The 26,447-nt window shown below is 37.2% G+C and overlaps 2 protein-coding genes across 5 annotated transcripts in view; one reads left to right on the top strand and one right to left on the bottom strand.

Moving 5' to 3' along the window:
• The window catches only part of PARPBP (PARP1 binding protein), a 38,468-nt gene extending 36,437 nt beyond the window's left edge, over positions 1-2,031 (bottom strand). For 2 of the 4 annotated variants that reach the window (XM_079303611.1, XM_079303614.1), the window contains exons 1-2: positions 1,954-2,031; positions 648-1,151 (exon numbers count right to left, since the gene is read on the bottom strand). In XM_079303611.1, the coding sequence (XP_079159737.1) occupies positions 648-797 (150 nt within the window). In that variant the 5' untranslated portion in view covers positions 798-1,151; positions 1,954-2,031. Of the gene's footprint in view, positions 1-647; positions 1,152-1,857 lie in introns of all 4 variants that reach the window. The other 2 variants (XM_079303613.1, XM_079303612.1) reach the window with 2 other exon arrangements.
• Positions 2,032-2,323: 292 nt separating this feature from the next.
• NUP37 (nucleoporin 37) lies at positions 2,324-22,773 on the top strand. The gene is made up of 9 exons (XM_079303325.1): positions 2,324-3,812; positions 5,230-5,354; positions 6,319-6,391; positions 9,987-10,081; positions 17,524-17,614; positions 19,957-20,138; positions 21,057-21,107; positions 21,516-21,609; positions 22,422-22,773. The coding sequence occupies exons 1-9, from the start codon at positions 3,657-3,659 to the stop codon at positions 22,533-22,535; spliced, it is 981 nt and encodes a 326-aa protein (XP_079159451.1). The 5' UTR covers positions 2,324-3,656; the 3' UTR covers positions 22,536-22,773.
• The last annotated feature ends 3,674 nt before the right edge of the window (positions 22,774-26,447 follow it).

The raw sequence follows: 26,447 nt of genomic DNA, 5'->3' as shown, positions 1-26,447 counted from the left end.
CAAGCCATAACGCTTCTTTCAGAGACACTTTAGGGTTGTACCTCCTCTTCACCATTTGACAGACACTTCATGTGCACACACAAAGCCATATAATCCCTACTGCTAGTGGATCCATACTCACAACTTAGATGCACATATAGGTCTGATGAGTGTCATGAAAAGCAGCAGCCAAGCATAGAATGTGGCAAGTACAACTCATGCAGATTATAAGAGATCAGTTTTATACTCATGTTCTTCACGTGTCATTCCAAAATACTTGCAGAGCACTCAGAAGACAAAAACCCACCCCAAATGCCATAGTTCTCCCACCCTGATCCACAGCACAAAAGAAACACTGGATGGAAATAAACAGAAGTTATACGGTCAGCAGAAATACACTAGTGTTTAAAGTTTGGTGCTCAAACATACACATGAAGCACTCCATCCTCCCATCTGTCTTGCAGTTCCTCTTTCTAAGCCCTGACTCAATACTGCACTTAATCATATTAAATTTTTTGTCTTGCAGCACCTGACCCTCAGATATACCTTGTTTTAACAAACAGCAATTAAATGAACAAAAAAGTCATTTCAAGTTGGTGTCTAAGCACTAAGTGCAGCCAGGGAAACAAGTCTGAGGTGTACCAAGAACATACTGAAAGAATTCTAACCTGTTTATTGACTTCAGCCATGGACAGTTGTAAAGCCATCAACATGCAGTCTGCTCCACACACAGTAGTCCGTTCAGAGTTGGAAAATAAAGGCCATTGTCTTCTGAAACACTTGACCAAGTGTAAAAGTTTTTGCTGGAAAGTAATCATTGTCCAGAGTGGTAGACAGATAATCAGGAGAAAAATTAATATAACTATACCAGAGGTATATGTGAGTCTTCACCTCCCAATAAGCTGTGCAAACCCAGTTGTATCTTCTTAAAGACCAAGTTCCTAGAATAAACTCTTCCAACTAAACCAGCCTTGCCTCACTGTGACAGAGCAACTGTGAAGGGGTTAAATGTGCTTTTGTATGTCACGCCTTCATGCAGCTCTTACTTTCCTTGTACATTATGCCAACATAATGGAATGTTATCAAAAATGAGGTTTAGTCTCCAAAAGCAGCCTCAGAGTGCCATCAGTACATTGTGCATTCAGATAAGCGTCTAGGAGGATGTTTTAAACCTGGAAAAAAAGAGATTTAAGATTATTTCTAAGACTTACTAACACAAACAACTCTAAACTTGTTACTGATACAATCTTCTTCCTTTTTTTTTTTTTTTTTTTTAATTCCATATGCCATTATCTTCTCTGGCAATAACTGGGCTGCTTCATGCTTTGGTCCCTCCCACCTTCTTGCATTTGTCAAGGCAAGGTACATGACAATGTAGCACAAATTTGCCTTTAAGTGTGCTGTTTTCTGAAACAAAGTTTCCTAACACTGCAGTGACAGTACAGCAGCACTACCCATTCCATTTACTTCCAGAAGACAAAACTCAACCCTTGACCTTTTTCCATACAGCTGAGGTAGAGCCCACAGTGCGTTTGTTTTTGGTTATTGGCAGGACTGTAAAAGGTGAGGAATTTGGGCAAGGGGCGGGGAGGGCAGGAGACACCGGGAGACACACGAGTGCACAGCAGCCTCCCATTATCCAAAATGTTCGGAGCGGACAACCTGTTTTATAATGGGAATGTCACATGGGAGTCACAGAGGGTGGAACAGGTGGGCTGCAGTCAGCGCAGGGCAGAGTAAAACTCCTCGGAGGCTTTTCGATCTCTCCGCCCTGCGAGTTCCCCGAGGGACCACACCTGCCGCTCCCAGCCCAACAGCCCGACAAGCCCAAACCCCTGCGAAGCCGCCCCTAGCTCCCAGAGCCGGAATTAGCATTACCATTGCCGCCGAGCGCTGCCGGCTGCGGCCGCCCAAGGCCCGCTGCCGTCCCCTCAGCGCGGTAACCGGGCTGGGCTGGCGGGGCCGAGGCGCTGCCGCTGCCGCCGCTCCGTTCAAATCCGCCGCGCGGCCCAATGGGCGCGGGGCCGCTGCCCCGGAAGCAGCCGCGCCGCTGCGCCGGCCGGGGGCGGGCGCCGCTGGGGAACGGCGGGGCGGGAGCGGGGCCGGGGCCGGGGCCGGGGCCGGGGCCGGTGCGGCGGCCGTGGAGGTGCGTGGGGAGCGGGGCCGGGCCACCCCCGGCCCGGAGGAACCGGGGCAGTCTGGCTGGGGCAGCAGCTGCGTCTGGAAGGGGGAAAGAGGGAGTAGGAGGGCAAAGGATGCTCATGGATGGGGGGGAGGTAACGCGCACCCACGCGGCTCTGTTGCCCTAATCGCGTTTCCTAAAGAAATGAAGGTAACAATACTCCTGGTGACAACTAATTCAGGCGGAGAAAGGTGGGGTTGTTCAGCGTGGAGAAGTGAAGCCCGCGTGGAGAGCTCATGGCGCCTTCCAGCATCTCAAGAGGCACTGCAGGGAAGCCGGAGAGGGACTGTGTCGGGAACTGTAGTGGCAGGACGAGAAACAATGGGTACAAACTGAAGGAGGGGAAACTTTAGTTACATATGAGAAAGAAATTCCCTACGGTGAGGTTGTTAGCCCCTGGAACAGGTTGCCCGGGAGGATGTGGATGCCACAACAGTGTTCAAGGCCAGGCTGGATGAGGCATTGACAGCCTGGTCTGGTGGGAGATATCCCTGCCTATGGGGTTTGCCACTACATGGTCTTAAAGGTCCATTCCAAACATTCTGAGATTCTATAATCACTTGTGTTCATGGAGGAAGAAAACTTTTGATAAAGTTAAAACTTGCATATGGCCTTAGGAGCAAAGGTGTGCAAGTTTTATGGCTAAAGTGTTTATGGTAAAGTATGGTAAGTGTATGAATCAATAAATAAACACACAGCTATGGAGAACCTCTCCGTGTTTGAGGGATGCCAAGCCTGACTGGCTCCAAGCAAAACATTCAGTCTTGGATGCTGAAACCTTCATATCCTTTATGCACCAAAATCGTTCAAAGGTCTGAGATTTCAAGCTGGTTTTCCACGTGGTAGTTAAAGGTCTGATTCCCCAAAGTGACATAAACTAATGTCAAATCCGTATTGGGACTAAAAGGAATTGATTCTGAAATCAATTGTGTATCTTAGCTTCTTGTCTTCTAGCACAGAAACCATGATCAATGATTCTCATGAAAACTGGTTGAATGCACGACAGTGTTTTCATTTACAGTTTTGCAACCTTGGTTAACTTGGTTTTTAGTTAGACAGTCTGTAAAGAAGTAGACAAGTAAAGAGAATTTGAAGGTAGTGAAGTATTGTTTCTTGTCATTTGGTTGAAAATGTTAAAATGCTGTGTGGGACTATTCTGCTGTGTGCAGTTACTTGATTTTTTTGTACTGGTGTTGGGTTGCCAAGGGTAGCACAAAATCTGCAGTTGTTGCTGAGGTGTGTAATACAGTCTTGAATGTATGTTTAGTAAATATTTTGATTGATGAAACAAACAGGCTACATCTAATAAGCTTAAGTGCAGCTTTTGTGTTCTTGACCATGTTTTAGGACATTTTGATTTGCTCTACCACAAATACTTTACATTTTTTATTTATGCAAATGAGTTATCTATGTTTTTTAAAATTTTTGTGTAGGAATGTAGATTTGCATCCTGGAGAAGACATCACTTGTGTTACCTTGACTTAGTTCACTGAAAATGAAGCAAGATTCTACTAGAAACATTTCTTACACTGTGGATTGTGAGGATTATGTGCACGTGGTAAAATTCAATCCGTTTGACAGTGGAGATTCATGTTCCCTCATTGCTTATGGTGGCAACAATTATGTGGTTGTTGGGACTTGCAGATTTCAGGTTAGTCCGTGTTACTGTTGTTTTTTTAAAGTACACACTGATACATCTGTGCTAATTCTATGGGTATTTCTTTTTAGGGATGAATTGTAGATACACTTACCTAGTTTTTTTTCCCTCCCAATTGCTTTTACTGGATTTTCCTCACACTGTTTCCAACAAAATTTCTCACCTTGAAGTTATTTATAGTTGAAAAATTTTTAAATGTGCAATACTGAGTATTGTATATTTTTACACTGGATAAAATGTTTTTCATTAGATGGGATTTTTTGCCTAGATGTTTGAGAATCAATTGGAGACAATTGCTTGGAATTTCTAAGCTTTTTTCCTTCATCTTGCTTCTTTATTATACATTATTTTTGTAATTCATTTAATATTAATGATAACATAGCTGATATTTTTATTCTTATTACTGTTGTTCCTCATGGTCTTACTGTTGGATATTTTCTGAAGAGCACCTAGTGCTAACCACAAAAGCATACTGACATTTGTGTTGCTCTCTACCTTGTTTCTGGTGTGGGCTTTAAAAAGGAAGTAATTAAAATGTTGACAACCACTGGCACAAGGTGTATTTTCTATAATTTTCTATCCTCCTCTCCATTCCACACATGGAGTCAATGAGTATTTCTGAGTAGGAGAGGAAAATGTTATTCTTTGTTCCTGTTGGGAAGTATTGAAAAACTGTGGGTAGTTTTGTGCTGGGTTCTGCTTGGCCTCTATGTTATGTAGAGGGCATACAGAGAGTTTTTTACCTGAAAGCAGAACTGTGACATAGAGAAAATTGTGTAGGAATATTCTTTGAGGTCCATTGGATGGAGCTTTTTAGAGTTCAACTTATTGATGGAGTCCATAATCCCAACCCTTGTTGTATTTTTCCTGTTATCTGGTGTTCTTACCAGTGGTAAGAATAAGCAAGCTGGTAATTAGGATTAGATGACAGAAGGCACCTTTTCATCTCCTGCTGTTTGAAGAGCAATGCTCTGGAAGTGGCAGCATTTTTCCATGGTGTAAAAACAACTCAGAGAGAAGACAGCATGAATTATATGTTTGCTTTTGTTCCTATTGCTTCTTGTCACTGCAGTGTGAGCTAAATTGCCATGCTGTTTTAAGTGGCTTTAGTTGTATCTCTGAAGATACTACTTGCACAGAGAATGAGCTCAGCATCTTCATAACTCAGTTTTGATTTTTCTGCTCTTCATTGGCCTCTGGCTTGAGACTGCAATCACTTAATGTGTTTCTAATACTTAAATATTTCAAGTTACTGCTTTCTGTATGTTCCAGGTTTTCACTTTGAAGGTGTTTTGATCTGAAAAGATCCCAATATGTACAATTTTGAAAGCCTTATAATTTTGTAGCAATCTGATTTGTTAGAAGTCACCAAGACCTTTTTCTGAACCAGCTAACTGCAATATTTCTATAGGAGGAGGATGCAGAAGTGGAAGGCATGCAATATAAGACACTGAGAACATTTCACCATGGAATCAGAGTTGATGCCATAGCGTGGAGTCCTGAAACTAGACTTGATGCTATACCTCCCCAGATAAGGTACTCAACAGTAAACAACTACAGTGAATCCATGTCTCTTACCTGTTTTCCCTAAGTCCTTAATATTGGACTGTTCAAAGCTTATGAGTGAAACCTAACTCCTTAGAAATCACTGATGAAGTCTCTGAATTTTTCAGTCAAATATTTTTATTCTTACAGGTTTTTTTGTTCATTTACTTGTTTGTTGCCCTACTTCTTGTGGCCCTTGACTTGCTCCCCAGTGAATAAGCAGTAAATAATATTTTTTTCATTGTTTTATGGACCTCAGACATAGTTTCTTTCTTTGTACATCTGTGAAGAAGCATTTCTTTTAAGAGCTTAGTAAATGTGAGATCATTTGAATGGCCTTCTTTATAAAGCTATTTGTACTTATTCATATAATATGTGTGTTGTGTTTCAATGTAGGTTAGATACTATGTGTGAGAGTCATTGAGGTGTAAATCTAGAAAATCTAGAAAGATAATTAGCTATTAAATGTGAACATATGTATTAAAATGTACTCAGTAGTTTGCTTGATTCTTCAAAATTTCATAGTTACTTACCGCTCCATTTTCGTACAGTCTTTTGGGTTAAAATATGTTGAATAGAAATGGGTTTATGAATTTTATATTTCAGTATTTCAAAACACTGATAATGAGGATAGTTTTTTGTGCCCTACCAAACTTGTTCCAATGAAAGTTTCAGCAACATTTATGGGAGATATTTCAGGTAATTGGTAATTGATCCAGGTTTAGGTTTGTAAAATATCTTACATTTCTTTCTGTGAATAAGTATTCTTGGCACTTGATGCACACTATTTTATGCATAAGCTCCAGTTATAACTCTACTTGTTGCCAAAGCAGAAAAAATAGATGCTTTTGGGTTTTTTTTTTTAAATCTGATTTTTATTTTGCATCTCTCTTTGCATTATTAAAATGAAGAAAAACTGACTGAAGGGCTTTTGTTTTTTGTCTGTTGAGTGTAGGTTTTGTACTGCGGCTTCTGATAGGAAGTTACGACTCTTTACTTCTGACTTACAGGACAAGAATGAATTTAAGGTAAGAGCAGATAATGTAATTTTTAAAAGATTATTTAGTTTTTAGTGAAGTCTAATCTTTAGCTACTTTTCTGCTTCATTTGTGGCAGATCCTATCTGTAGGGATAATCATTGTATTGTAAATACCTTTCTGTCTTTCAAATGGGAATAACTGTAATTATCACCTACATGATCTTCTGATTTCCTTCAAAATTCTTCCTTTCAAACAATGTCCCATTCCAGGTACTACTGTTAATTAGATATTTTTGCTATTCAGTTTGAACGTTTTTTTGGCTAAGATCTCAGTCTTAGCTAACAATAAGGAAAGCTAATTAATAAAAAAAAAATTGAAGGGGAGTCTTCCTTGACTTTTACTGCTTTAGAATATGATAATGTCTCTTTTGATGAGAGTGGCTTATTGGATATAAAGAAGAAAAAAATAGACTTTAGTTTTGGTTTGCTAATTTGTATTAGTAAGACAATGCAATTTGTCATAGAGAAATCAAGTGAATTGTGGAAGTCATTTATATGGCCATACTGATAATAGAATGAAGACAGGACATAAGAAGTAGAGATGGATGCTACTAAATGTCTTAAAGAAAAAGCTTTTTGTGTTGCTTCATACATGCACATATTTTTATTTCTTTCTTTCAGTGTTGGTCGTCTTACATGATTTTGCTACTGAGCAATGGGATAAGTGACACAGTTAGCCAGTTTGGTGGGATTTCTGACAAAATAGTTCTAAAAGTTCTTCATGCTCTTTGCTTATGAGTTGATGTCTGTCATTCCATATTAAAGTTATCTATTTATGTAATATCTGTGAATTTCAGACCACAGGCTTTAATGTTAAGCTGTGATTTAAATCTTTCAACTTTTAGTATGTAAAGTTTCTTAAACATTAGCTAATGGATTGATAATAAGTTGAAATAACCAAACAGTGAGATAAATTTGGTACTACAGACTCTAGCAAATTAAATACAACATCTAAGTTCTAATTTTTAAATTTAAGTTGGGTTAATAAGGCCACAGGAAATAGTGTGGTCAGCAGGAGTAAGGAAGTTGTTTTTTCCTCTGTTCTTGGCACTTTGGATCCTCTGTTCAGTTTTGTGCTACTCAGGACAAGGAAGGCACTAGGTTCTGGAGCAGCATGTCCAGAGAAGGCAGTGAAGCTGGTGAGGGGTCTGGAGCCAAAGTCCTGTGAGGAGCAGCTGAGAGAACTGGGGTGGTTCAGCCTGGAGAAAAGACAACTCAGGAGGGACAGTATCACTCTCTACAACCACCTGAAAGAAGGCTGTAACCAGGAGGGGGTCAGTCTTCTAGCCAACAAATGATAGGACAAGAGGAAATGGCCTCAAGTTGCATATTAGGAAAATATTTTTCTCTAAAAGGGTGGTCTAGCATTGGAACAGGCTGCCCAGGGAAGCAGTGTGATCACTGTGTTCAAAAACCTTACAGATGTGGTGCTTAGGGACAGGCACTGTTAAATTAGTGTTTGGACTCAATGGTCTCAGAGGCTTTTCCAACCCTAATGATTCTATGATTGTTTAATGCATATACAACACAAATTAGAAGTGTTGGCCTGAATTTAACAGTAAAGCTATTAGCTTTGTTTATGGCAGCTCCACCACTGAAATGAGCTGTCCAAGAACTTTATTAAGGATGTACTCTGGCTGAGGAAAAAGTAAAAATACATATTGTTACTGGGTCAGGCTTGGTGTAATGTTAAAATAATCAGAGAACAGCTAAAAATACTATATAATATACATACATATATATATATAATGTATATAATACTGTAAATTAGTGAGGAACTCATTAACAAAAAGAAATACTGTGGACTAGTGTGTTTATGTGAGTAAAAGTTTTCTTTGAGACTCTCTTCTGGGGTTTTTTGCTATAAAGTGTGGAAAACCCTTTCTGGCAATCATCTTAATTTCTTATATCTGGACAATCATTGTACTCCAGATTTCTTGTCAACAAAAGTAACACCTAACTTTGATTTAAAGCACATGCAAAATCCCAGATGCTCACAAATTCTGGGTGAGCTATGCTGATCTGGCTTTCAATAAAGTTTGATACAGTGGCTTCTTACCAACAGTTCACTGATACCTCAAAAAACCTATTTCATAAACCTGAGGTTGAACTCACCATGAACACATGGAAAATTTTGATCCATTATACAGTGCATACTTGACACATGGGATCTTCAGGAGAGGTCCAGAACATGGAAACAAAGCTGAAGGAATTATGTGACTACATTCAGAATATAATCTCTGAACATTTTGTCTTTTATAGTAAACAATTAGTACGTGTTGCTTCTGGAGGGATAGACGGAGTAATCTTACTCTGATTTCCCCATGGAAAAACTGTCTTGATGTAATTATCAACAAGGAACTTGAAGCACACTTGAGTTTTCCATTACTTTGTCGACACAACTAATCCAAAATTTATGGGTTGGATCCAGCCCAGAAAAAAAAACAAAAAAAAAAAAAGGTAAAATATGACTGATGGATCTTCGTGAAACCTTTTTCTTCTTTTGAGGTTTTTATTTGGAAGTGAATTATGGCTTCCTTGTCCTGCTTCAAATTTTGCTTAATAAAAAGCATATTTCATCAGAACTGTAGAAGTAAAATAGGCAGAATATTTGAATTCAGAATGCTGAAAATTGTCAAAAGACTTGGCATTCTGTCTAAATAGTTTAGCATCATCTTAGGGCCTATTAGTTCTAGTATAATCCGTTAGCTTTTAATAAAATAATGACTTACTGGAAAAAATAAGTTGGCTGCTTAAAATGTTTCTGTATTGAATTGATGAGACATTCTTATAACTTTTAGAGAGGAGGATTTGGTTCTTGTGCGTGTGAGGTTTTTTTTATCAGTTCTGTATTTGTTCCTCAGAATAGCTGCACTTAAAGGTGGTGTGTTTTTCTTTCAGAAAACTGTGGAACTTGTTTTCATTTGACCTTGTTTTCCTCTGCAATCTCTCAGTCTCATGCTGTTATCGAGAGGATATTTTTGTCTCATTTTTATGATACCTTGCTGGGCAAAACAAAAGCAGCTGTGCCTTGAGATTTAATCAGTGGAACTGAATAGAGGAGGGTGGAACAGTCACAGATACATCTGCACATGGAAATTTACCTGACTTAAAATTTTGTGAGATTTCTTTCAAAAACACCATAGATGCATTTAATGAGAAACACTGAGATCAGAGTTACTTACCAGTAATCAGAGTTGTTTAATGTGAGTAGATCACGCATTCGTTGCCTGGTCATTTTCCTCTTCCTTTCTGAGATTTACTGTTTTCTACTTTCAAAATTTAGTGGTTGAAAAAATGATAAAAAGCTGTGGTGTGATTCACTGATCTGTTTCAAGCAAAAGCATCAAACTGACCTCTGTGCTAACTAGAAGGAGTAGTGGGGAGGGGGGGTCTTTTCACCTGTGGTGTGAATCTATGCATGGATTAGATATTTTAAAGAAATCCAGTTACTGATTAAAACTTTTTTTTACCTTCTGTTAAAATGATAGTTTTATCTTAACACACACCTTTCCATTAGCAGGTCTGTTAAGTACATTGGTGGAACAGTCAACTCTAAGGTATTTCTCTTTTCTGGTTGGCAGACATTTGATGGCCACTCAGATTACATTAATGACCTGGTCTTTGCTCCCAACGAAGGTCAAGAAATTGCAAGTGTAAGTGATGATCACACATGCAGGTATGCATTTTCTTCAAAATACTATTCAAAAACTATTATTTTACTTTTTCCATCTGTGAATGTTTTAAATGCCCACTTAAATAAATAAGCATTTATATTTTTATTTTTAGTGTGTCTTCATGGCCCTCTAACAAGACTAGTCCACTAACAAGACAAGAAATGGACTATTCTTATAAACTTAGGTTGTGGACTGGTTTTGTGTTGTGACTTGTGGGTTATCTTTTTTCAAAGCAGTATTTTGAACCAGCTAGATTCAAAATGAAGGAAACTGTTGTCTTGGATTTGCATACACTATTTTTTTCCCTTCTGGGATAGGAATAAAATGAGAATAGGAGACAGCAGACATACATAGCTCAGCACTGAATTACACAGACCCTTTTTATGTATTCTGTCATCAGGTGGGTCAAGTTTAAAACCAGTATATGTATGTGAACTTGCCTGCTTACCAGAATGTAAGAACCTTACCAGGGGATGGGATGACATAGCCTGAAGACAGCACCATCCTAATACACTGGTACTGGCAGCTCCAAATACTGTGATTATAGCTGCTTGTGTATTTATAAGTGGAAGTAGATGGTTTAATGCTTTGAAGCATGCTGAGTCAAGGTTTTTGATGCAGGAGTTTGTCAAAAGGTCACCCATCTTCCACTTTGAGCAGTGTGCTTGTATCTACTGAGCTGCTCTTCTTACCCCTCCAGTGCAGTTGGAGAGATCAGGAGGGCAGCTATCCAGGCTTTTCAGGTCATTGCAGTGGAGCAGCAAGAGAGCTGGAAAAGCATCATCCTTGACTTTCTTTACTCTGATGAGCAGGCAGTTTTTCTAGAGATGTCTAGTCAGTACTTTCAACAAAGTCATTAGGAATGAATAGTAGAAATGTATGATTTACCTGTATCTTGCTCTGATTTTTTTCCTATCCGTAATTTCATTGTTAAATCTAAACTCATATTTGGCTTATTCAGCAAAAAACTGTTTGACTCTGTGGCCTTTTCCTGTTTATTTTATGAAATGCTCAGCTTTCCTGGGATGAAAGAAAACTGTTTTAAAACCAGTTGTCTAATTGATACTAATTTGAAAGGAAATAAAATTTATGTAATTAATATATACTAACAAGATTTCAGCTTAGTAACTGTGAAGGACATTTTATGCCATAAACCATAATGTCTTTGGTTAAAAGCCATGGGAAATAAGTAGGATTTTTTTTGGCTACTTGAGTTCTTATTTTTTCCATTCATGCATGTGGGGCATGTAGACTTTTTCTATTGAATTCAAAGGTTACACTTTCAAAACTAGTGGAAAATGCATTCCTTGGGACTTACCAAAATCATTCTTTACTTACTCTGTAATTTGCTTCAGTAGTAATGTAAGAAGAGGAATAATTCTTCTGTGTGTACTGAATTTCTATCCTGAAATTGTTCTTATGATACAAAATCTACTAATACCTGTGGAATAAAGTTCTAGAACATTCAGTACAAATCTTGAGTTCCACTGTTAAGTCTTAATGAAGTTTTAAAACAACTTTTCAGTATGTATACAAGCATGGTTAGGTCATCCCTGGTTTTCACTCAAGAATAGGTTTAAGTGTAGGTTTAAGTTCATCAGAGACCTCTAAGGAAGTGAGACTTTGGGTTTTCATCCACTAAATAGTCTTGCCACAAGCTGCTGCAACTGTAAGATCTCAGAGTGGGGTTCAGTCATTTTGGTTGGAGGACAGACTTTAAGTTGGATACTGCCTCTATCCAATGTTCTTACCTATAAATTGCTCCTGTGTCACTCAGGAAATGTTATTTCTTGCATGTAGTCTTTATTTGCCTTGATCTCATAAACTTTTTTGCTATGAAGTAGAACTGGACTAAAAATGCTCTTGCATAAAAATAATTACAGTGGTCATCTGTGTTACGATAGCTTTAAGGAATATTTAATTTCATTTAATTCCTTGAAATAGTAAGTCATTATACACTTCTTTGAACATTTGCATTAAGTGTAGGAATGTGTGTGTCCCACTTTGTTAATGAGATCTGTGTGTGTATGACTCCCTGTGCATCACTCTTCAAAACAAAAAATTACTACTGGATTTTTCATTATGATTTGGAAACACAGTCTAGGAGTCTGCACAGATTCAGATGCACAAATCATTTTGTTCTGATACTTAATAAAACCAAAAATTGTGGGAAATGTTTGGAAAACACCATAAGTTCAACTGACCCCCTCTGCTGTTGGTGGTTATAGACACTATCTGATGTTTCTGGAATTAATGCAAAAAACCATCCTGTTTAAAGTAGCTAATCTCATATCCATGCTAAAAATGAACCTCTTGACTGTCAGAAATTTAATTCAATATGATTGATAATCATCTCCTACTGCCTCCTCATGTGAAACTGAAAGGTTACTGACAGTGTCAGATCCTTTGATTCCTTCTGGAGTTCTGTTCATTTCCTTAGGCCATGGCTCACATCACATAGAGGACTTTATGAATTTATCAGTCACAGAAGTTCATCTTCCTCTGTTGCACACAAAATAAATGCCAGTCCATGAGAAGACAGTTTTGCTCCCTAAACAGGGATTAGGGAGAAAGGTTTGATATCACTGAAAGCTAATTTAACTAGAGTCTTGGAAAATATTTGAGTATTTCATCTGGTTTTAGGGGGGTTTATCTCTAGTGGTTTTTTACATGGTACTCTCATGCTCTAGTTATTTAGTGTATATTTTTCTCCAGACAATATGAAAGAAAGCTAATGGTAATTATTTTTTAATGTATTGCCAGCACACATTGCACTTTAATCTTACCTTGTTTATTCAATAAATATTTCAGTCTTCTGCTGGTCATTATCACTTATTTCTGCCTCCACAACCATATTCTATTTGCATCTTCCAATTCCTAGTACAGTCAAAAGTCAAAAGTTTTATAAAAGTTGTCTTATTTCATGTTGTTAGTTCTTCATCTGTTTGTATTTCTGGATTTTCCAGTGTCCCTTCGTATAAGAAATGTCATACCAAAATATTTGTTCTTTCTGAGGTATACTAGTTACGTTTTATCAAGCTAGTTGTGCACTATAATTTATGGAAACAAAGAAGTCTTTAGTTTTTTTTCAGAGTCCAGTCTTTGAATTTGCACACTTTTTGTATCAAATCCTGTCCCATGTGCCTGACATGTAATGTTAAACAATTCTGTTACATTGTACAGCCACAATGCAAGCACTAACCAACTGGTGTTGGACACTGCAAGAACTAACTGGTCTCCTGTCAGCTTAAAAAGAAAAGCAAAACAAAAGCCTTCTGGATCAAATGGTTGGAATGTTATTTCAGTCTGGTCTTAATAAACCTTTAGTTAGGAAGTCTTCAAAATATGAGGATGATGGAATAATTTCCTTTGTGACACATCATGGTTTATATTGAGTCACACAGCTCTAGAATGTAGTCTAGTCTATAAATTGTTTGTAAATAGAAATCATTGCATTAGATTTGTTTACAAGTTCTATGTTTTAGAAAGTCATCAGCAGAATTGGTAGAGTTTTTCAGTAGCAGTCATACCACAGAAGCATTTAGTTTTACATCTGTGTTGGGAACAATAAGCTGATAGCTTTTAACAACCATTTAAAGGAAATGAAAGGACAGAATTGAAGCTTCACATTTAAAAAAAAAAAAATACTGCATGGTCTCTGGTTTTGCATTAGATTACTTTAAAGGTATTAAAGTGGCAGTAGTAGGAATGTGTATTCCTTGGACTCAGTTCTGTGTGCATGGCCTGAAATGTGTATTAGTGAAGCAGAGATACTGCACTGCATCCCCTGCCTCTACCAACACTGCAGGGTATAATTGCAGCCCACAGTTAGCAGTGAAAAATAGATCAATGCTGGCATATCCAAGTAATATTACAAGAAGCTAGAGATAACATGTTTTTTAATGCCAAGATCTGAAATACTCTAATTGTCAATTCTTTATGTACAGTGACATTTTGTTTGATCGCCAGAAGAAAATAGTGAACATGGGTCAGCTTTCTGAAGCAATATTTGTACATTTCCTCGGTGAAAAGACTTCATAAAAACTTCAATTCTTTGCCAGTAAAATAAAATACATTACTAGAAATTCTCTTGAATATTACACCTTCACCTTCTTCCGACCAGACAGAGGAATTTTTACAGTTCCACTTCAGCCTTTCATGTCCTGCCTAGTACCCTCCAGATCTGTGATAGTGAAACCCATATAGAGTTAGCAGAAGACCTTAGTATTTCCTAATCTCTGCACTTTCATATTACTTTTCTGAAATCTTCTCCTCACTCCTTGGGCTGTGTGAGGAACAACTTCACTCTGTGTGATCTCAGGAACAGGAATCTTGCCCTTCTCCATTGTCCTTTAGGCTTTTCAAGAGTGACAGGATTTTCCTTGCACACGGAATATGTCTGATGGAGCTATAAAGAAATGTATTAAAGTTACATATAAAAAATCCCTAACAAAACTATGTTGGACAGGAGTAATCTTTGGGAAATGGATCAAGTATAGTTCATCATGCTTTATGGTTGGGAATCAGATGTCAAGGTTTCTTCTAGCCCCTACTCACTCACTAAAATAGTTAGAAATCTTTTGTTGGAAGAATTTCCATTTTTACCTCCATCTTCTGGGGATTTGAGAAGTGTCTGAAGATTGCAGTCTAGTTTAGTTCTTTTAATATTGCAAATGATGATTTTTGTCCAGTTAGCATTATTCATAATTCAGAAAATTAGAAGATAAAATAAGGATCATCTCCATTGCCACAGGCTTTCTGAGTTCTAATGAGGTACTTTTCCAGCTGTAATCAAAGTCCACAGAAAGATGAAATTGCTGCACATATACATTCATATTCATGCATGGAAGATATAATATAGTTGATACACTGGAACCTGAATATCTTAAAGCTATGAGATAGCTGCAGTTTCATTTGTTTGTTAGTTACAGGATTTGAGTGACAAGAGAAAGGTACTAGTATCTCAAGAATTTCCTTTAACAGCATTTGCAGCTATCTGTATTTGAGTTGGTTTAAGTTTTCTGAGTACTGCAGTAAATAATTTCTCAGTTTTAGTTACTTAAAAATAATTATTTGACTGAGAAGATTGCATGTTATTTTTGAGACTATACATTAATCAAACCTGGGCACTTATTTCAACTTATTTCAACTGTGTTTATTCAAACTTTTCTCCAATAAAATCTTTGTGGATTTTTTTTTTTAAATATCAGAAAAAAAATACCACAAGCTCAGTGACAAGTCTTTACCATGATGGTTGGTTGGAAAAGAAGGAGAAGAGAGTGACACATTGCAGGGTTACAAAAGATAAGGATATTTGGAGAAAAATAGACAGTATTTTACTTCAGTATAAAATCATGGAAGTATTAGTAAAGTTTCAAGAGCCTTGAATAGAAAATCCTGACTTTTTGGATTTGTTTACATGATAGGAATGTGGACAGAATGGGGGGGCAGCATCTGTAGCTGATTTGCTTATCATTACTGACTAATTTAGGAATTGAAAATCAGTTTGGCTAAATTTTTGGGGTTTGCACATTTTTTACTTGGGTTTTTCACACAGAAATATTGAAAACGCATATGTAATTCTATAGACATGATGCATTCAGACAAGGATCTATCTTGATATGTATTGCCTGGTTTGTGTTTTGGGGGTTTTGGGGATTTTTTTCCCCAAAACTAAATTATATCATCTTTGGTATCAATAAAGAAAATATACAAGAGGCTTTTATCCCTTCTCCTCCTCATACTGTTTGTTACTAATAGTCCTGCCATTCTTACAAAATAAAAGTACAAATTTGGTAACTTTATAAATAACAAAGTTATGGAGGTATAAAGCATAAATTTCTGTCTCAACACCTAATAACATCACTTACTTCAGGAAAGGAAACATAATGGCATATTCCTTTTGCCAAAATGATTCACCATCTTCTGTTGTATCATAATTTTCTCCCTGCACAGTAAATACACATGGGAAGTGTTGATTTGACTTGGACAAATCTACAAGGCAAAAATTTTGGCAGTAGAAGAAAGTATTGTATGTTTCTAAATTACCTAATCAAGTAGATATTTCATTTTTTAAACACTTGTCAGGTTTTTGTTTTGACTTTTTTTAGTAAGGACACTGATTCTTCAAGATTAGAGACCCTGTGTTTTCTACAGGGAGAACAAATATTTGATCTATTGTGGTTTGGCATAAGAAAACAACATTGTTCATTAAATATATTTACTTTATTCCCATATATTTTGTCTAGACTTGTGATGTATTAGTTAAGAGTTTTTTTTAATTCTTAAATATAAGGCTCTAAGCACCCTGGTGAGATATAAACTGAAAAAGTCTGGAGGAAGTCAGCAAAAATCCTCTAGAATAAACAATAATAGTATGTAGCCAAAAGACTGGGCACTAAAACACTACTTTAAAAACTGGCTGTTTCTCAAGTTTTGCATATCAGAGAGGAAGGATATATGTCTATGTTTCAGTATCCAAATGTATATAAATAATATGCAGCTTTGTGGTTCAGACTGATGTTCACAACTGTGATGTCTTTGTCCTGTAACTGAGCTATTGATTTTGTAGGAAAAGAAGGAGATGAGCAATGGCTGTGAGGTAAAATAGGCTCAGTTTTGGTTTTAGCATTTTAGGAACAAAGTAGCTCCATGGCTCATTACCACTCATATTGAACACATCCAAAGAAAACTCACCCATCACCTAACCTAGTTTTAATGTTTCAGCATACACTTTCCTGTCAATCCATATTGACCAAATACTGTTGATAACTTAAATTTTTTATAGCTGCCAGATATGTGCTGTAGATGTTTCTAAAGGCAAAGGTTAAACTGGCACATGTGATTTATCTGTTGAAAGCTCTCCAAGACCCTTTGTTGGCTCTGTGTTACCTCTGCCATAGATCCTTCTGTTTGCTTTAGCTTCCTTTCTGGTTTCTTGTATTTCCATTACTCAATCTTGTCTTACCAGGAAACTCTGGAAACTCTTAAATTAGGCAGCCAAAATACTTTAATAAAGGGTCTTGCCCTTTACATGGCAACATGGATGATTTAAGTTGTTTGGTACCTCACTTTAGGTTCCTTGTATCAACTGGACCAACAGTGACTTTCCTGCTTGGCACTGCCTCACTGCAATTTATAGTATAGTACAAAGGGTGTAGTGTTGACTTATGAAAAAATCGGAACATCTCACTGAGATTTCATGTCTAGATAACTAAAATGTCAAATTATTTGAGTAATTAAATAGAGGATCTGCCTAGCTCATCAGTCTTAAAATACCTGCAGCACTGGCCACTTTCACTGACCTTCAAATGCTACAGCATGAGCACCATTTCATTTGGTCACTTCCTCTGTGAACATACTGAGGCACTGAAAGTTAATGTATTTGAAGTCAAATGGCAATGGTTTAGTACTTGACTGGTTTTTTTCTTTCTTTTCTCCCCAGGGTCTGGGATTTGGAAGGAAATGAGAAGGCCCATTTTGTTTTACGTTCTCCTGGAATGAGTGTTTGTTGGCATCCTGAGGAGGCTTTTAAGGTTGTGGTTTTCAGCTTTCTGCCCTTATCACCTTTAAAATAATGGGAGGGGGGACACACCTAAAGTATGAATCTTTGATGCTGTAGTCACATTGAAGTTTGGGGACCTAGTTTACACTGTAACTGGATATTAGCTGGATCTGCTAATGTGAAGTGACTGTAAATGAATTCTCATTGCCATTTTGTCATTTTACCCTCAGTCCCTTACTCCTCCCATCAGAAATACTCCTTCTTGATTATGTACATCAATTGTTGTTATTCTGCTGATTGCATTTTAACTGACAGTTACCAGAGAAGAGCTCAAGTTTTTCTCAGATGTGGTAACACGGTTCACCAATAAAACAGAGTCTTTATAGAACTTGCCAAGCTTTGAAAAGTATCTGCTTGAAGTTAGCAAGGGACTTTTTTGTTGTTGTTCTTGCTTGAAGTGTATGAAATATGTTCTGAAAAATCTAATCAATAGAAAATTTTAAACTTATCTCATTATAGTACTGGGGAGGATTAATCAGCTGCTATGTACCCAAATATCCAGCTTTATTAATGGTCTAGTCCCTGCAGTTTGGGATTTATTATTCCTACTGTGCCTATCAATAATTGCCTTAAGCAGCTACAAATGGTTGTTCAGGTTAGCACAAAAACACATACTTAAAACAGAGAAAAGCAGTCAAGTAAGGTATCAAAATATTTACACAGCAATAGGGAATAAGGATTTCTAATCTCTTCATGCTTTCTACCAATATCAATATCTGTCCTTACTAAGAAAGGAAACTGTTAACTATAAAAACTGTTGATTCAGGTGGCATCAGAGTTTAATGGGTTAGCTGCTGTTTGCTACTGGGCAACTTTGTTAGCTCAACAAAATTAATAGATTTTCCTAAAAATATTGCAATAATACACCAGTCTTAGGTATTAGCATGTCTTCTCTTTGACCATTATCAAAGACAGGCACAGGATATTTTGTTTAGGTTTTTGTTTTGTTTTGTTTTGTTTTTTTTAAGAAAAGCCCATTCCAAAAGCTCATGAAACTTGATAGACTTAGTTCTTGCTGAAATGCTTATTGCAGGTCAAAATGCTTTCTGAACCATGACCTTTAGTTTGCAGGAAAGCATAATTTTGGTGACAGTTCTGTTTTTCCAAACAAATTGGTATTTCTGGAGTATTTTTTAAATGCTTCTCTGATTTTCTTAATTACTGTTCCTCACTATCTGAAAACCATTTATCCTCATGAAGACAAATCTAATTTCATCATCTGGGTGTTGGAACAGGTTGCCCAAAGACGTTGTGAGGGCTTACTCCTTTGAAGTATTCAAGACCAGGCTGGATGGAGCCCTGAGCAATCTGGCCCAATGAAGGGTGTCCCTGCCCATGGCATAGGATTGGAACTAGAGGAATTTTAAGTTCCCTTCCAACCCAATCCTTCTATGATTCTATAATTTCATCAGGAAGGTCTTTCTACAATAAGTAAAAAACAACTGCTTGAGTGTATTACTGTAATGGAAGAAGTTTAGATAAAATCTGTTGCAAACTATTATAGGATGAAGTAAGAGATGTTATATAAAATCAGTAAGAGTAATTCTACAGATTCTACAGCCATACTAATTAATACTTGGCTGAGAATGATAGGTTGGAATCATTTTGGTTGAAAAGACCTCTAAGATCCTTGAGTCCAACCTTTAAATGAACACCATCATATCAACCAAGCCATAGCACTAAGTGCCATGCACAGTCATTTCTTCAACACCTCCGGGGGTGGTGACTCCACCACTTCCCTGGGCAGCCCAGTTCCAGTGCTTGACAACTGTTTCTTTTTTACAGCACTATGTCAGTCCTTTGTACTCTTTGTACTTCAGAATAGAAGCTGTTGAATGTTAAAATAATATTTTTTTGCTGTATAAAAGCACATTGCTTTGGTGGTGGCAAAGTGGTGTTTCTAATCACCAAAATTATACATATAGATATTTATAGATATATAAAAATAAAATAATGTAATCATTGTGTATAACAGTGAAACAGTAGTACAGATTAAAGTGGTTTTTATTTACTGGTTAATGAGTATCCAGGAGAAAGTTTTCTGGTATGAAGTGACAAACTGTACTTCATTTAGTATTCATTTAGTGAGGCTGTGGGGGTCATGTGGCCTGGGGGGCACTTGGAAAACATACAACTATTGAACAGTAGTTTCCTTTCAGTATGTGCAATCAGATTTTAAGAGTATGCTAATCTATATATAGAAAACATTTGCATGATACATACCTAAGACTTCAGGGAAACCCTGCTTGCATTTCAAAATTTAATTTCCATTACATGCTAAGTTTACTACATTCTGTGAACTTCTTTTAACAGCTGATGGTGGCAGAGAAGAATGGGACAATACGATTCTATGACCTGATTACACAGCAGGCCATTCTCTCCCTGGAGTGTGAACAAATACCACTGATGTCAGCAGACTGGTGTTTAAAAAATACTCTTAAAATTGGAGCAGTTGCTGGAAGTGATTGGCTGATCTGGGATATCACTCGCTCCAGGTACTTTTATACCCATGGGATAAGTTTCTTTGTTCTCTTCCAAATCAGTACATGAGGAAATGCAGGTACTTGGCTAATAGAGCGTGGCAGTCACAGAACCACAAATGGGTCAGGCTGGAAGGGATCACAGTGTGTCAGCTGGTCCAACCTCCCTGCTCAAGAGGGGTCACCCTAGAGCACAAGGCACAGGATTGTGAATGTCTCCAGTGAGGGAGACTCCACATCCTCTCTAGGCAACCTGTTCCAGTGCCTGGTCACTTGGAGAGTAAAGAATTTCTTCCTCATCTTCAGGTGGAACCTCCAGTGCATCAGTTTGTGCCCACTGCCTCTCATCCTACTGCTTGCAGCAGGGAGCAGAGCCTGGCTCTATCCCCTTGACACTCCCCTTCAGATACTGATGGACATTGATGGTCCCCTCTCAGTCATCTCTTCTCAGGGCTGAACAGGCCCAGCTCCTCCAGCCTTTCCTTGTAAGAGATGCTCCAGCCCTTCTGCATCTGTGTAGGCCCCATGTGTAAGCTAAATAAATGAACAATTGTCAGCAATTACAGTATTGATACAGACCATTCTGTGGAATTCTTTGTTTCATCTTTAGCAATATTTTCTGTTAAAAATATAACATTGTCTTCCTTTTTGTCCATCTGAGATAGCATCTCACTACTGTTTACCTCTCACTGTATGTGCTTGTTAAAATTTCATTCCAAGTCATAAATAGATTACTATTGATCCATAATAAACTGGACAACTACTTTAGTTTTCCTACTCCAAATTGAGATTAAAGATGCAGGAATTCTCTGGTTTTCCATCAGCTGCTTCACAGAGAACAGACAATATGTCCCCTTCACTGCCCTTTTGATACTTATAGTATGAGCTGTAGTTGTTTGCAGAACAGTTTTTTACTCTGAATGTCTGTTTTAGTTATCCACAGGATAAGAGACCTGTCCATCTTGATCGAGCCAGATTATTCAGGTATAAATGTTGCCTCTGTTTTGTGGGGTTTCTCTATTTAAATCTATATCTATGCAAACAGCTGTGAGTCTGATAACCTGGCTGTGTCTCATTTAAGTCATTTTTAGGGGGACTGGGCCTATAAACTTTGTGAAATTTGTGAATTACACACATTTATTATATATGTGTAGCATTCATGTGATACTTTTTTTTATTTTACAACATTGTTCATATGGGGCTGTGGGTGAGGAATCATTTACAAGGTAATTCACTAAATCTGTTTCTCTGCTGTTAGTAGAATTTGTGGTATCTTCACACAGTTAGTCCCAAGGGAGAGGACTCCACTTTGTGTGCACTTCTGCTGGTATGACAAGGGTATTTGGAAAATCCATTAATTTTATTCATAGGTGGATTCACTTTTTGTTATAGGTGGTCTCGAGTGAATGAAAATCTCTTTGCAACCACTGGATATCCAGGAAAGACAACTACTCAATTGCTGGTTCATCATTTAGGACATCCCCAGGTAAATTTTTGACTGGAGTTATATCTGTTCTCCTCAGATCAGACTCATGTTACTTAAAAGCTATAATTAAAAGCTAGCCCAAACCATCCAGAACTGCTGCTTGGGGTACCTATTTTACTTTATTTTGGTCTGTGGTATTCATGCTAAGGAAAAAGAATTGCTGCACACTTAAACTTCTATTTTAAAAGCTGCTTGATCTATATGTTTTAGTTTGCTTTGCCATATCAGTTCTAAGGGAAAGAAAAATATCTTTAATCTGATATTTAATAAATCTGGCAATATTTCTAGTTCTAAGGAGGCTAAAAACACCTAGTGGTGTATTTTTCTGGTTTTATCTAATTATATTTTAAATCATTAAGGAAAATGCAAAGCATAGGAAATACTTTGGTTTTGCTGGAGTCAGTATATATTTGTAATGCTTACAGTAAAAATATTTACTGTAGTAAATAACATACTAGTTATGAGTACATTGAAATAACTAAAAGTTCATTTAAAAATGTTTCTAAGTTTGAGATCATGCCTTTATCATAATAATATTTATACATTTATACATGTTATAATGTAAAGAGTTGAAACTATTTGTTAGTATGGAATATTTTGCTGCATGTTACTTAAATGTAGTAAGTAGCTACTGGAACAATGTAGCTGAGAATCACATTTTTCAGTAGAATTTCTGTTGTATTTTAACTACTTATTAAGAAGTATTTAATCTGTGGTGTTTATTTTTCTATGCAACTTGGTATCTGCAGTATACAAATAATTTATAAGGGAAGTTGTATTGATACCTTTCTTTCTCTCTCTGTTTTTTAAAGCCCATTCTTACTGGAACTGCAGCTGTAGGATCAGGTTTGACATGGCACAGAACTCTTCCATTATGCGCAGTTGGAGGAGACCATAAAATTTTCTTTTGGGTTACTGAAATGTAAAATAAGCATTTGTCTTCAATATGAAACTTGACAGCATAATGCCTTTTTTTCTAGTAAAATGAAAAAACTTACTCTTTGTAATGGTTTTCACTTGGACAACGGAAGAAAGAAGCAAGCAAGATATCAATCATTTGTGTTTGACTTTCAGCTTGCAAGTACAAGAGCTTTTGTAAAATGGTTATCATACATCTGGTTCTTAGTTATTTCTATTAAAATAAAATGTACTTTATAAACATGGTATTTGGTGTGAAATTAATTTTTAGGGGGTTTTTAAAGAGATTTTGTGTTCCAGCATCTCAGTGTGACACTCTCACTCATTTAACACAGCTCAAATATCTGAAATTGTGCAGAGTACAGAAAGAACAATTCTCTATATTAATATTCCCAACCATGACTGTCTTATAAGGGAAAAAAAATGCAGTAATGTACCGTCATAAAATGTTGTTCCTGGACATTTTTGAATAAACTAATAAAACTAATAAAAGTTAGCATTACTAGTCAAGAAGGTAATGGTAAAATAAATCAGAATGATAATTTGAAGCAGTTTTATTTCTCTAAAGAGGACAGAGGTATTTACTTCAAGCCTGTCAAACAGCATAGAGTGGTTGTTTTCTGCTTACAGCCTTTTACTTCCAGTCTTTACAGGAAAATCAAAGGCATTCTGTTTTCTAGAAAAATATTTTTTCTGTCCTTCCCATGTAAGGCCCAGAACTGAGGTAAAGGAAGAAGACAGAGATAACTCTAGTCTTAAGTATCTTTTTTGCATTCTTTTGCAAGTGAAGGGATGTCAGGATATTTCAGCAAATGTAACAGTTCCTTACAGCATCATAGCCATTCTTAAGAGCTGTAGTTAGATTTTAAAATTGTAGCTAAAAATCCGTGGGTCTGGAAGGAAGGATTGGCCTGAAACACTGTTATCCTTTTGGTGTGTAGTGAAACTGAAACAGATGTGGGTTTTTCTGTCCTCAGAGCAAACTTCATACAGCTCCTGCTTGTGCAGAATATATCAGCTATACTCAGGACCTATACAGACAAGGGCAATTTGCACCAGGTATGTGCAAGTACACTCTTGAGCGAGACTTTTGGTTTAGAATTGCTTAAGGCCCAAAAGGATAAAGGACAGAAATTCTTTTATTCTGTAGTTGATTCAGAAACCAGGATGTTTGCTTTTCATACTCTGTTTTTAAGGACTACTTAAAACTGTTTACCCAGAAATGATCTTGCCAAATTCAAGGCTCTTCATTTTATACTGGAAAAAAGTAATATGGATATTTTACATAAATAAATGAATAAGAAAGAGCAGCTAATGTTTTTAGCATGTTCTCCATGCTCTTTTGTACAGAACAAAATAATTAGTTAATCTGCTCATGATGCCTTAGCACAGTACTTGGAAAACAAACTTGACCAACCAATTTCAGAGAACTGCAAACCATTCATCATTTAGTTTCCCTTTCCTTCTTCTTCTTTTTTTTTTTTTTTTTTTTTTTTTTTTTTTTAAGAGACCTAGGTAAGACCTAACATTTGTATTTCTCAGTCTATTTAACTGGGAAAGTAAATGATAATTCTCTGAACTGTTTGCAAGATCTGTACAAATTCTGGCACGCTGAGATTATTGAGATTGGGGGGGGACATTGCTTACATCAGTGTAGAGAAAAATCATTGAGGCAATATCAGTTTCATAGAGAAAACTTTACTAGAATACCCTTTGCAAGCATGAATTTAGAAGACTCCATGGGAAATCAAGCAGATGTTAACACAGATCTTTTCATCTGTTCATTGGACCACCTTATTAAAACAACTATTGCCCCTCGTGGAGGATCAGGTGACACCATGTCTGGAAATTTTTTTGGATCAGCTTTTTGTTTCTGTTTAACTTCTCTCTCAGTTGTACAGCTATATGAGTTCTGGGCTGATTCTAACCTGAATGTGGTGTCCTGGACCTGAAACAGTGTATAAGCAGACAAGATGCATATGAACATTGTAAGCTACAGTAGCACTTGCCAGTTTTTCTCAGTTTTCTTGTGCAGTTTTGTTTTGCAGTTGACCCGAGGCTCTGATTATGTGCAATATATGGGGCAGATCAGTTTCAATGCTTTGAAACTTGTCTTTACTTTTCTCTGTACCCTAATCACAAGTCATGTATTTTTTACTAATGATGAAGATAGAGCTCTGATCAGTTTTGTGTACTTCCCACTCCAAGTTAGCCTCAACATCTGGAAAGCTGACAGCTTCAAAATATTGATGTTCAACCAAACTTCATTTTGGTAACTCTCAATCACTCTTGAATCTCTTTTCCTTCACTGGAAGGTGAAGCTACACAACAGGGCCTTTAAATGCCAGCATATATATGTACATATGCATAAACTGCCTGCATTTACTGTACAGTACTTAGTCTAACATTTATCATCCAGCATGAGTGCTGGTAAAAAATACATTTTCAGATAATACACACTATAAATCTGGATGTTATCACTCAATTATTTTTTTATAAATCTCCTTGGGAGTCATTTATATTTACAGCTGAACAAGTTAGTTAAATTAACACTTTTTTAAGAGGTTTTGGAAAATTTGGATCATTTTCCTCCATTTTCTGTTTTTCACTTTTCATACCCTGCATTTCTTAACTCCAGCTGGGAGGAAAAAAGTGCTGTGCTGCACTTTTCTATGCAGTATTTTTAGGCAAATTAAAAGCAGGAAGTACCAGAAAGTTCACAGAAGAGCATATTTTTGGGAGATTTCTTATCCAGCTTTACAAACCAACACATTCAGATCAGATCTGACTATGCATTTACATTAATTTTAAGTTCCATTGCCTGGAAAATTTGTATTATAGACGCTTTATGATAAATGAGATTAATTCTTCTCGAATATAATTCAGTTGGGATTTTAAGGTAATTAAAGTAGAAAAAATAAGTTAAACAGATCCACTGCCCAACACAAATTTGCACAACTCCTGTAAGCTAGGAATTGAAAGCTAAACCCACTGAATTTTATAGGTCAGCTTGCTGCTCTTCCTTTGGGAGAGGTGAGAAACTGAGCCAACAACATGCCAGTGCTCCAAAGCAGAGCAGAAATCACAGGTTGTTCAATAATTCAATTAGTATGGACAAAAAACTTTGCTAAACTACCTTAGCAAGAGAGTAATAATATTGTGCATATGACAGAAGGTTAGTAATAAATATATTGCAAAAGTAATGAAGTCTAAACAAGCTGCTTCAGTAAATAAATGAGATTTTTATGGTAACCTGAGTAACAGAACTAAGTGCTCTGTGTAGAGCCACCATTGATTCTGTATGTGGATTTTTAGAATGCTTTAACAAACTGTAATGATTTGGAAGGAAACTGAGAACTTTGGTAGATTTTAAACCAAAATTAGCATAGTACACTTGGGGTCTAATCTTCAAAGTATTGCAGTAATTACTGCATCTTAATTTGTCTCATCACAAGAAGTTTCCACCTGACGGCCTCAGATTAAGATGGTTTCTTAACTCCCCTAAATTTAGGAGGGGTTTATTAAATGCATCAGTATTTAGATGTAACCATGGAGAATTTCCACTAAATATGGAAATCCACCACAATTTATTTGGATTTACTGCTGTATAAAGGGACTCCAGATCACCCCAAATTTGTCTTTCTCGGAAGAACCCAGGGCCATTCAGCGCTCCTTATTTTTACTCCCCACTCACATCCAAAGTGTGGCACTTCCCCACTCAAATTACGCGTACGAGCACAGGAACAGTTCCTTCACTGGCTTTTCACGCTATTTCCTTGCTGTTTGACCGCGGGATACACCTGCCGAACACGGCCATGCAGGGCCGCGTCCCGAGGCCTGCGCAGCGCTGGGTGTCGGTGTCGGTGTCGGTGTCGGTGTCAATGGCACGGCCGAGCCCCTCGGCGGCCGCCAGCACCTGC

The sequence above is a fragment of the Erithacus rubecula genome (genome assembly GCF_903797595.1).
Source record: "Erithacus rubecula genome assembly, chromosome: 4".
Classification (NCBI taxonomy): Eukaryota; Metazoa; Chordata; class Aves; order Passeriformes; family Muscicapidae; genus Erithacus; species Erithacus rubecula.
This window is presented reverse-complemented; position numbering and strand designations above follow the sequence as displayed.

What these genes read in the sequence shown, in the direction of transcription:
- NUP37 (XM_079303325.1), top strand. Translation starts at nt 3,657, where the DNA reads ATGAAGCAAGATTCTACTAGAAACATTTCTTACACTGTGGATTGTGAG. An exon ending in ATCCTGAGGAGGCTTTTAAG is followed by an intron (nt 17,615 to 19,956) that starts GTTGTGGTTTTC and finishes TTCTTTTAACAG; the next exon opens with CTGATGGTGGCAGAGAAGAA. An exon ending in GATCGAGCCAGATTATTCAG is followed by an intron (nt 21,108 to 21,515) that starts GTATAAATGTTG and finishes TTTTTGTTATAG; the next exon opens with GTGGTCTCGAGTGAATGAAA.